The sequence below is a fragment of the Trachemys scripta genome, chromosome 10, assembly GCF_013100865.1.
Source record: "Trachemys scripta elegans isolate TJP31775 chromosome 10, CAS_Tse_1.0, whole genome shotgun sequence".
Classification (NCBI taxonomy): domain Eukaryota; kingdom Metazoa; phylum Chordata; order Testudines; family Emydidae; genus Trachemys; species Trachemys scripta.
The window spans coordinates 36,772,506-36,784,518 of NC_048307.1; the positions used below are offsets into that span (position 1 = coordinate 36,772,506).

A 12,013-nucleotide genomic window follows, 5' to 3' on the forward strand; every position below is an offset into this window, starting at 1 on the left:
CTGTGTGTGCTCCATTGGCTTCTCTGAGGCAAAGAGAAAATAAATCAAAACCTTTGCAGGTGCAGAATTGAAGGAAGAAGCTCTGGAAATTCCAAACCTTGCTTGCCAAGCAGAGTTCTCCTGCTGGAAGGCACATTAGGCTTCTACTGGCATTCGGTAGCAATCACTGAGGACAGGTGACATTCAGTAAAGCGTTGGGTTTCTCCTCTATAGTGGGTGGATAATAGATGTGGCTCACTTCAGTCCCCTTTTATTGGGTTGGGATTAAATTCAGCTAGAACACACCTGGTCTGCTGTGTGCTCTAAAGGGCTTTGTCCAGCAGGAAGTTGTAAAGTTGCCGCTCATTGTGTGGGATGCTCTGCGTGGCTACATTTCCAGCTGGCTCTTTAAGAGGCACTCTCACATGCTGGGGCAGGAACCAGTTGCAGAGACTGAGATTACTGGGCTGGATTACATCAGCATCAGCACTGTATTTAGTTTATACATTATTTTTTGTTGTTAGGTAAATTACCCTAAAGCCCGCCTCAGTTGTCCTTCAAATATCACATCTGTGATAGCTCTGCTGCAACCTGGCAGTCAGAGAGAGGGGGACAGTGGTTCTCAAACTGTGGTTTGTGGATCACCGGTGCTCATTGGAGCTCTTCACGGAGGTTCATAGAGGGACGTGGTTTGAGAAGCAAGGAGGAGGGAGGTATCCCTAACTGCTCCGCGCAATGAAAAAGCTGGAGATTGCTCCTGATCCCCATTCCCACCCAGCTCCCATTCCTGCTTTCTGAATGACGTCCTAGTCTGCGTGTGCTGAGGCTGGAGAAGGTCCATTTTAAAACATTGAATAAAACCGCCAGCTATGGCAGTAGGAGTCAGCTGGAATGGTATGGATATGGGTGCTGTGCAACACCCTGGAGAAGGTTAGTCATTATGTTGTGCATAATCCTATTGGCCATGCTCATGGGAGCAATAGGGTGCCCTCGGTTTTTCAGCAGCTGATCAGTCCACTGAACAAAAAGCAACTGTCCCTTTCTAGGTCTTTCGTGCACACCTAGATCAACTGATGTTAAGCTGCTGGAATGACATTCATTCCAATTTCTTCTGAGACATGCAGCACCTCAGTGTTCTCATCTGTGTATTGGGGGTCATAATACCAGCAATACATCGCAGGGGGCTTGTTGGGATTAATTCAGTCAGTTTGTGAAGCGCTGTGAGCTCCTCGCATGGAAGGTGCATTGGAAATGAAAATATTACTGGTGGTGTTTATTGTTATTACTGTGGTGTTCTCTTCTGCTACGTGAGAGGAAGAATAGGGGCCACCCCTTTGCACTGCTAGGTAGGTTGTGACTAGTCTGCAAACAGCCATACTACAAGAAATGTGCAAAGTGGCATTTAAGCAGAGGATATCAAGACATTTACAGATGCTTCAGTGAAACCAGACAATTTCCCAATCAGTGTATCAGAGCATTTGGGGTCCTCATTTCAAAGTAATAAGAAAGCAACTAACTCTCACCCACACACATTATAGTTCATAAATTCCAAGGCCCGAAGGGACCACTGTGATCATCTAGTCAGAATTCTTGTAAAGAGGGAGGGAGGCAGGCCAGCCAACCCCCAGGGGACAGGTGAGAACCCTCGCCCCACTGCAGTAGAAGAATGGTGATTGGACTGATGGTGGTAATCCAGCCTTTGAAGCAATTGATGCTGAAGCCTTTCTGCCTATTGCTTGCTGCATATCAGTTAATTGCCTTGGGTTATGCATTTCTGGTGATGGGGATACTACAAACTGCCTGATTTATCTGCATATAGTCACAATGTAGCAGGTATGATTCATCCCCCTACTGCAGTACAGTTTATATAAACCAGTATTGTATAAATAGCCAGATGATACTGTACTATTCTCCTAGGTTTCTAATTGAAAAAATACCATTGGAACTTTCAGATCCACACAGGAAGCAGGAGTTTGCTTTAATGAGTTGTGGAAAAGATGTTCCTCCAGAACTGCAATAGCCTGATAACTGGAAATGGTTATGCTAATGAAATTTTCAGATGATGCTGAACTGGAAAGGGTCATCAATGTCCAATTGATGGCATAGGAAAGATGGACTAGTGGGGAGGGCACTGGACTGGGTCTCAAAAGACCAGGATTCGAGTTCTGGTTCAGGCACTGTGGGCAAGACATTTAATGGATTCATACGTTTTTAAGGCCTCCTAACACAGGCCGTAGAATTCCACCTCATTACCCTGTATTGAGCCCAGTAACTTGTGTTTAGCTAAAGCGCATCTTCCAGAAAAGCATCTGGTCCTGATTTAAAGATTTCAGGAGATGGAGAACTATCTCCCTTGGTAGTTTGTTACAATGGTTAATCACCCTCACTGTTAAAAATGTGTGCCTTCTTTCTAACTGGAATTATTTGTCTGGCTTTCACTTCCAGCCGCTTGACTTTGCCCTGGGCCTCAGGTCCCCATCTGCAAAGTGGGGTTAGAAGAGACCTAGCTCACAGGGGTGTTGTGAGGATAAAATTCCTTACTGATTGTGAGGTGCTGAAGGCTACATAAATATCTAGATGGATAGATCATCCAAAGGGATCTAGGGAGGCATAAACATGATCCAAAAATAATGAAATGAGATTCGACTGGGCGGGGTGGTGGTGAATGATGCAGAGTACAGGAAAGAGAAACCCAGAGTGCTGTTGTGATGATGAAAGTGACCTAGGGTTGAGAGTGACAGCAAGTTAGGTATGTGTGCAATGCCATATGACAGCAAAAAAGGCCTGTGCAATTTGAGACTCTGGGTGCAAAGGCATCAGACCAGCAAGGTGACTGTGATAGGCTCTGAGGGGATTGGTGGTCAGTTCTGGGCACTAGAAATTGACTAATTGGAGAAGTCCTAGAGGTCGAGAGGAACTGATTGAATAAAGAAGATTTTAGAAGTTATGTATGTTGCTGTTTGGTCTGGTACGGTGCTTTTGGGGGAATGTGATGACTGTAGAGTGTAAGCAGCAAGAAGAGAATGTAATTCTGTTGAGGGGTCCCAGAGGGAATTACTAGGAATAATGAGATGAAATTAAGAACAACATTTAGGCTGAATAGCATCAAAAACCTCCAGACAGTGGGGTCTATTGGACTGTAGAATAGTCTCTGGTGGGGAATGGCAGAAGACCTATTACTTGAGATTGCTTAAAACTAGACAGCAAAAAGCACTAGGAAGTATAGTATAAGGAGCACTCCTGTGCTGGCAGAGACATGGGCTAGATAATCAGAGGGGTCTTTCCTACCTCTGTGGTTCTTTGGGCCCAATCCTCCCATTTGATGAGTGCTTCCTGATAGGTGCTGAAAGCCCTCAACTCCTATTGAGTGCAGTGGGAGCTGCAGGTGCTCAATACTACTCAGATGGCACTCATCCTCTTGCAGGATCCAGCGCTCTGTCAGTAGAGAGTGCTGAGGACAGCTGGGAGAGGAGGCAAGGGTAGGGGACGAAGGATAGCAGTTCCACCAGTGCAGCATTCACCTTGGGCTCCATGCTGGCAGGTGGCTAAACAGAATAGTGGAAAATGCAACACAAGAACTGGGAAGTCAAAGGTAGTTACATTCACTGTACGCCAGGCTTGAACTTGGTACAAAATGTCCCATTTCTAAAGGCCATCACTACAGAACCTTTACTTCCATGTTCCCTCTTTCCCTGTCTCACAGCTTGAACACAGAAGCTGCCTGAAAGATGAGAGATCACTTTACCAAGCCTCAGCTAATTGAAATATTACTCATTACAATATGAGCTTTGACATGGGATCAAAGGAGAGTGTTTAATGACAGCACTGGTGTTTGTGCAATGCATTCTATTAGACAGACTTAATGAGATGTTTAAATTGTTCCTAATCTAACTCCTTCTCCCCCAGCGGCTTCTTCAGCGTTGAGAAAAATCTGTATTTTTTAAAAGACAAACTCCCATCCCCTACATCAAAGCAACTGATTTTTTTAAATTGTAAAGAATGACCCCAGAAGGTCTGACCAACTCTTTCCCAGTGGTGATATTTACAGAGATGTCTTCTCCTTCCAAAAAACCATCTCCACCCTGTCCCAAGCAACAGCAATTTGTGAACTGAAAAATAAATCAATAACCAGAGTTAATGCATTGAAGATGTCTGTGTTTAAAATATATCTGGAAAAACGGCTAGCCATTCATGGTCTGTTTAATTATTGGACAGCAAGAGAGGCAGAGAGCTCACATTTCTGAGAAATACCTTTTTGGGGGGTATTTTGTTCCATTTAAATCAGTTGAGAAATGTATTAACTTAAAAATATATAGATACACAAACTGGTACAAATGCCATATGAGCAGATTAGAGAGACACGGTGGGGGAAGTGGTATCTTTTCTTGGACCAACTTCTGTTGGTGAGAGAGACAAGTTTTTGAGCCACACCAAGCTCTTTGTCAGGGCTGGGAAAGGAACTCCCAGCATCACAGCAAAATGCCCGGTGCTGTGACACTGGGAGTAGCTTTCCCAGACCTGAAGAAGAGCTCTGTGTAGCTTGAAAGCTTCTCTCTCACCAGCAGAAGTTGGTCCAATAAAAGATATTGCCTCCCCAACCTTGTCTCTCTAATATCCAGGGATCGGCACAGCTACAGCTACACTGCATACACATATGAACAGGTTGAAGTTTGTTTCCTTGCCATGCAGATCCGTGCGGGTGGTTCTCATTCAGATGTGTCAGATCACCAGGGCCTCTGTCCATATGGTTTACACCTTTGCAGCCAGACTTATCACCTTCCCTGGTTTTTCCACATTAGTCTTGTGTCCCAGTTTTTCTTTCTCTGCACTCCACCTCCCCACCCCAACCCTCGCATACACACACACACAGCACAGAAGCAGGGGGAGAGAGTGGGAACTGTTAAAAGTTTGAAGCTGTTGCAGGACATTGTCCATCATCGGTGCAGCATTCTTGTTAAGAGAGAGAGAAGATTGATTGTTCTTGGAGAAGTAGTGTGGCATAGCAGATTGGATACTGGACCGGGAGTCAAGATACGTGGGTTCTACTTTCAGCTCTGCCATTGAGCTTGGGCTAGTCACTTCAGTTCTGTACCCCTGGGTATCCTTGCTCTGCCTTGTCTGTTTAGATTGTAAGTTCATCAGGTCAGGGACTATCTCTCGCAATGTGCATGCCAGGTGCAGTGGGACCCTGGTATCATTAAGCACTAATAATGACAGCAGTACATTTTAGGGTTTTAAATGTCAAATGCTGTTGCTTGATGCTCAGTTTACAAGAAAGAAGGGTGGAGAGTTTGGCTGGGGTGCTAGGCACTGCCAGCCCTGCAAGCTGAACTTGGGATCTGAAAGTCAACGTGGGTCTTTTCTGGCTTGTGCTTCATCAGTGGTCGCCAGCAATAATTCTGCAGGACAAATTCTACCCTGAGCTACACCTCTAGAGCCCCACAATCCTCAAATTCTGCTCTCAGTTTATACCGATGCAGCTCCACGGGAAGACGGAGTGGCACAGAGGTAACCAACGGCTGAATTTATTTGAGAATGACCTTCATGATGTGCAAGCAGAACTAGATTGCAGCTTCCTTTTTTTGGAGGGCTAACAGAAAGGAAAAGCAGCAAATCCTCAAATCTGAGTCACAAAAGTCAGTGCCGGAGATTCTGCATGTGCAGACCTTGTGGGTTTGGTGATGCTGTTTGGGGAAAGTCCCATTTCAGAGCAGACGAGTATTTAAAACAAAACAGAGAGTAAAACACAGAGGAAATGGCTCAGACTGGCAGTGGCTACCAGCAGCTGAGGACGACTTGTGGAACCCCTCTGGGAAGCCTGCTGATGGTGCTTCTGACATGCCTGGTGAGAGCGGTGATCGAATGATGCAACGTCCACCATCCCATTTCAGCACCTCACTCTGGCTTTTCTGGCTTCTTCTTGCCTGGGCATGCTTCAGGGAGCAGTGCCATGGAACCATGCAGAGGAGTCCACTCTGAAGAAGTGAACTGCAGCTCAGCCTGAGGGAGGGCTGAGGGTTTTCACTCATTCTTGTCTTCTTTTGTATCAAGAGGGGAGTAGGGACTTGGTGGTTAGGAGGGCTGTAGCATAGCAGAGGGGATGCAGTTATATCTCAGGTCTGGAGGTTCCCAGAATATTGTAATGCATTACCAGCAGTTTGAGGGAAGTGATTATTCCCCTCTATTCAGCACTGGTGAGGCCACATCTGGAGTATTGTGTCCAGTTTTGGGCCCCCCACTACAGAAAGGATGTGAACAAATTGGAGAGTCTCCAGCAGAGGGCAACGAAAATGATCAGGGGCCTGGAGCACATGACTTATGAGGAGAGGCTGAGGGAACTGGGCTTGTTTAGTCTGCAGAAGAGACGCATGAGGGGAGATTTGATAGCAGCCTTCAACTACCTGAAGGGGGATTCCAAAGAGGATAGATCTAGTCTGTTCTCAGTGGTACCAGATGACAGAACAAGGAGTAATGGTCTCAAGTTGCAGTGGGGGAGGTTTAGGTTGGATATTAGGGAAAACATTTTCACTAGGAGGGTGGTGAAGCACTGGAATGGGTTACCTAGGGAGGTGGTGGAATCTCCTTCCTTAGAGGTTTTTAAGGTCAGGCTTGACAAAGCCCTGGCTGGGATGATTTAGTTGGGGATTGGTCCTGCTTTGAGCAGGGGGTTGGACTAGATACCTCCTGAGGTCTCTTCCAATCCCAATCTTCTATCATTCTATGAGGCACTATAATAGCAACAATGCAGGGGTGTCTCGAAGCTGGGTGTTCCCGGGGGCTGTAACAGAGCAGAGGGGACGCAGGGGTGTCTCGGTGCTGGAGGTTCCCAGGGGCTGTTATGTAGCAGAGGGGATGCAGGGGTGTCTTGGTGCTGGGGGCTCCTGGGGACTGTAATGTAGCAGAGGGGACGCAGGGGTGTCTTGGTGCTGGGTGTTCCCAGGGGCTGTAACAGAGCAGAGGGGACGCAGAGGTGTCTCAGAGCTGGAGGTTCTCAGGGGCTGTTATGTAGCAGAGGGGATGCAGGGGTGTCTCAGTGCTGGGGGCTCCTGGGGACTGTAATGTAGCAGAGAGGATGCAGTCACATCTTGGTTATGGATCCTCAGAGGTGCTGTTCTCTAAAATTGCTGAGTGGCTGCCACCCTGGCCCGTTGCTTTCCATCCATATAGGAAAGGGGCATGATCAGTGCAAAGACCTGACATTTGAACTGATGAGCAGACATATGAGTTCTATTTGCTGTTCCAAAATGTCACCCTGGTGGGTTTATTTCCAGATTAGCCCCCAGAATGAAAGCTGCTCAGTGTTTCCAATCCCAGGCGGGGATGTGCAAGCGCTCTGGGCTTTTTGTGAATGGGAGTGTGGCTGTGACAGAAGTTTCACGTGTGTCATTCCCAGCTGTCTTTGCTTCTCTCTGTGGAGGTTGCTGAGCTTCTGGCTTGCGCTGACCATCTTGCCGAGCAGTGAAACAGGCAGCATGGGGGGAGCCCAGAGCAGCCAGTTTCCATCCCTTTGCTACTGCCTTGCCCATCACGGGAACTCTCCAGATCGACATTGAAGCAAAACATTCACACCTTACAGGGTTGTTTTATTTCTGCATGAGCAGAAAACTGCAGTCAATGAGGAGTTAGAACCTCGTGCTGTCGGGGTTGCAGATTCACCATGACAAGAAGGATTTCCCAGCTGCTGAGCTGCAATCGCTCTGCAGATAGGGGTGCATCTTGCTCACCATACTTTTGTTCTCTGATTTAGCTAACTGCATTCTGCTCCAGACAGGGCTCAGTAACATATTCTCTTTCACTGATTAAGGATGAAAGGAACAGCTCTTACTCTCTGTTTGTACCCAGGTGGATAGAATTATGCCTAAAGCTACGGAGCCAAGATCTGCTCCTCCATTATACCCATGCAATATTGCTGGCATCAGTAGGGCTGTGCAGATGCAAATGATAGAATTTGTCCGGCTAAATCAGTTCTAAAACTGTTGCTGCTTCATACCTACCCCTCTGAGCCTCCTGCTGCTTCACCCCTGCCTCCTACGAGCATCCCTCTGCCTTGCCCTGAACCTGCCTCTGGTCCCTAAGGTGCTGCAGTGAAGTTAACACCTCTCCTTTCCCCCTCCCCAGGTCGGAGAGCAGCCTCTCTAAGTTTGCCCACCGCTTGTCAGTTAAGCAGAAGCAGGAGAAGAGGAGGAAAGCTGAGTATGCCTCAGCTGAGCTGCCTGCATTCCGTCCCAGGTCTCTGAGCATTGAATGGTAAGAGTTTCAGGGCAGGGCTGAGAGGAAAGGAGCTTTGGACCCCAGCCCTCAGCTTTCTGCTGAGATCCCCGCAGTGCAGGGAGCTCTTTTGGGTTGTCTGAGTCCCATCACAGTTGCTGTTGTCTATTAATGCTGAGTGATGTTGGGGATGTACAGAAAGGGTAGTGGGGGGCTACCCATTCGCACTCCTCTTCCCAGCACTGGAATATACTCTCTAGCAGAGAGAACACTAACAGACACTTGCAGTACAGACCTGGGGTGTAGCCGCTATCTCCCAGCCTGTGCTGGAGCAGCTCAATGGGATCTCGGACACTTCCCCAGGATGTGAGGCAGAGGGGACGCCATGACTGGCCTCTTCCAGCATCTATGAGGCAGGGGTGACCCCCCCACACACCTCTCAACAGGCCCTTCCCAGTGTGAGGCAGAGGGGACCCAGCCATCATAGACCCCTCCCAGCGTGTGAGGCACAGGGGACCCCCCCAACAGGCCCCTGTAGTGTGTGAGACAGAGACCGCCCCCCCAACAGGCCCCTGTAGTGTGTGAGACAGAGACCGCCCCCCCAACAGGCCCCTGTAGCGTGTGAGGCAGAGCCCCCCCACCCTCAAACAGGCCTCTGTAGCATGTGAGGCAGAGCCCCCTTCCACTCCCCCGAACAGGCCCTGGTAGCATATGTGGCAGAGGTTGACCTCAGGGGTTAAGTGGTATAGGACAAAGAAAGCTGCTAGTCCTTCCCAGGATGGGACACAGAGGATGGTGAGGGTTAAAGGTGCCAAAGGAAGACAGCTCCCTGCCCGTGTGGGGAGAGGGGGCTCGGGGGGGCTAAAAGAAGCTTTGCAAGGTTGGGAGTCAGCGCTAGGTTCCTGTTTGCCCTGCTAGTCCATGAATGTATCTCTGGGGGAGCAGCAAGCATGCTCCGGGAGGTGTGTGGGAGGCAGACGATGAGTGCTAACTATGTGGGATGGATACAGCTTCAGCAAAAACTTTTAATTAAGACAATTATTTGTTCTGAGTGAATAAACAAACTCCCTGCCTGTTGTTATTGCAAATCAAAGGGATCCAGGCTCCTATGCTGAGTCCTTTGGCTGGAGCTAAAGAGAAGCCAGGAAACCAGGCAAAGGAGGTCTTATGCTTGAACAGCCTCTAGACACCTTTGCATTCTCCCTCCTTTAGGAGCTCTGGAGGGGTGGAGCAGGAAGCTGAAACCACCTGGGACTCTTTGCCCACAGCTTCCACCCCTTCATTCCACATGCAGGCCCCACCCAGCCTCCCTCACCAGCTGTCAGGGGATCAGTGTAACTGGCACCTTGTCAGCCAGCCACCCACCTAATGTATATAAACTGGAACAGGCTGCAGTTCTAGGAGGCAGGGTTGTCTGATGGTTAGAGCATGGTGCGAGGTGTCAGGAGACTTGGGATCTATTCCTAGCTCTGCCATGGACTTGCTCTAGGTAAGTGACTTCACTTCACAGTGCCTCATTTCCTCCTTTGTAAAATGAGGGTCATGATCCTTTCCTCCCATTGTAAAGTGCTTTGAGATCTTTGGGTGACATGCAAAATATTATTATTGTGGTGTTCTGTAGGTGTGACACACGCACAGAACCCCAGAGACTCCGCATGCAGTGCTCCAGCTTGAGCTAAACTGCCAGCTTTATTCGGAGACTGCTCCTCCGTTTGAGATGGAAATAATTTATCCATGGTTTGTGTGTCTTGATGAGATAGTCTTGGAGCCCACTCATAGCTCAATCCTCTCAGCATTAAGGAAGGATTTTTCTCAACATGGGAATTGTGCCTTTTTTTAATTCCTGAATTGGATAAAGAAATCAGAACTTTAAAAAAAAAATCCTTAGGAATGTCGTCTGTTTTTTCCCTGCTTTTGCTGGAGAACTCTGGCCCATTTATTCTAAGCTCTAACTCCTTAATGGAAAGAGTATTGAATCCTTCAGATAGGCTGCCATAATGGTAATTAGGCATCAACGTTAAATATGTATTAACAAAACCCACAGAGTTTTAAACAACCTGACTAAAAATCCCTTTCCTTTCCAATTGCTCAGCTTTCACTCTCGTAGCTCTTCTGATGTCATCATTCCATCCTTCAACCACCATGGAATCTTCCAAACTAGACAAGACCTAAATTTCTAATGTACAAACCAAAAAACAAACAAACAAAAAACCCAGTTCAGCCCTTCTTTTTCCAGCATAAAGAAGCAAAAAAGGCACAAGCCCAATTCCCACCCATCCCGCTTTACTGGTCATCTTTAACCATTTAATTCTTACCGAGTTTCCGTATTATCTCTGGAGTATATTTCAGCTTCAGCTGTCAGTGCTGGGGGGAGCCATCTGTCTCATGTTTGTTTGGCAATAATAAATGATAATATTTCACAGGGTTTTGTGAGGCAGCCTGGAAACAAATCCTTAGTGAGGAGTAATCACCTTTAGGTAAAACTTGTCAAACACAACCACTTCGGAGACCAAGGATAGACAATCTGTAGCTCAAAATGAGAATTTTTCTAATGTTATCCCACCTGTCGGGGGTTCTAATGGCTGAATGTAACCTCACTGGAGTGTAACAATCATCCTCCATTCATGTTTGTACCTAGCAGTTTGCAACACCTGTGGCTCACTTACACCTTCTTCCCTGCACAGGTATACTGAGAGTATTTCCTGTCAACCCACCATAATGCACCCATAGAGATCAGGCATAGTCTGACTCCCAGCATTGCCAGAGCAAAGGGGTGGTGGCAGCCATTGACCGCTGCTGGCAGCATACTGCAGCATGTAGGCGGGGGAGGCCCAGCTCTCGGTGTCAGGCTGGTGATACTGTAGGAAAGCACTAACTTCACTTGTGAAGGTGTAGCTAAGGGCTAAACTTCTTGTTCTTCTCCCAGGCCTCTAGACGGAGATAGTATGCCTTTCCAAGGCACCCCATCCTCAGGCATCGCAGCTGGGCACTTTGCTTCTGCCTCTTCTCTTGGGAAACCCAGTTTCACAAGTGTTCAGTCGAGCAGTGTGAATAATGGGGCTTTCAAGTCACTGGGGTGGGGGAAAGAAATGTTTTTGGTCAAACCAATTTTTCAAAATGTTCGGAAAATCCCAAAATCGAAAAATTGTTTTGGGTCAAACAACGTATTTTGTGTTGATTTTGCCCATTTTAAAATGGTTTTGGTTGTATTTTTAATCAAATTAAAGGAAGTTACAAATCAAAAAGTCATTTTGAAACAAGAAATTGAAACATTTCATTTAGAAAAATGTCAAAACAGATTTTTTCAAAATTTTGGTGTGCTTGGGGGTTTTGACTGAAACAATTCAGCAAAACCGGCATTAATCTGCAAAACATTTCCGTGTTGCTGAAGCTGCATTTTTTGCCAAAATAACATTTCTCTCATCAAGAACTTCTTTACAGGTTTCAAAGATATTACCCTATGCATAAGCTTGGAATGATTAGATTTGTATTTCACCACACTCACAAATTGACAAAAAATATTTCCATCAATAATTGAAATGTACAGAGGCAAAGTAAGAAAAATGATGGTTGAGAATTTGTTAGAGTTTGATTTAAGGACATTTACTTTGTATGTTTTGACATGATGTTGACAATTTATGTTTTAATAATTATAAAGTTTTAACTTTTTGAATCTCAACCTCTACTGCCATTAAATAATTGTCTGATCCCCCCCACCCATAATTTCCCACAACTGAAAATTTAAATAAATAAAAATAGAGGAAAATGCTTAAAACCCATAATTTTGTGTGCAACTGTAAAAATGTTAATTGAGAAAAATAGAAAA

General features: G+C 46.5%; 1 protein-coding gene across 17 annotated transcripts in view; it reads left to right on the plus strand.

Annotated features, from left to right (window-relative positions):
• LOC117883932 (ankyrin repeat and fibronectin type-III domain-containing protein 1-like) overlaps nt 1-12,013 on the plus strand; it is a 607,608-nt gene that overhangs the window by 511,297 nt on the left and 84,298 nt on the right. For 15 of the 17 annotated variants that reach the window (XM_034783833.1, XM_034783835.1, XM_034783837.1 and 12 more), the window contains one exon: nt 8,098-8,226. The exons of the other annotated variants lie outside the window; for them this stretch is intronic. In XM_034783833.1, the coding sequence (XP_034639724.1) occupies nt 8,098-8,226 (129 nt within the window). The remainder of the gene's footprint in view (nt 1-8,097; nt 8,227-12,013) is intronic. 17 annotated transcript variants of the gene reach the window in all.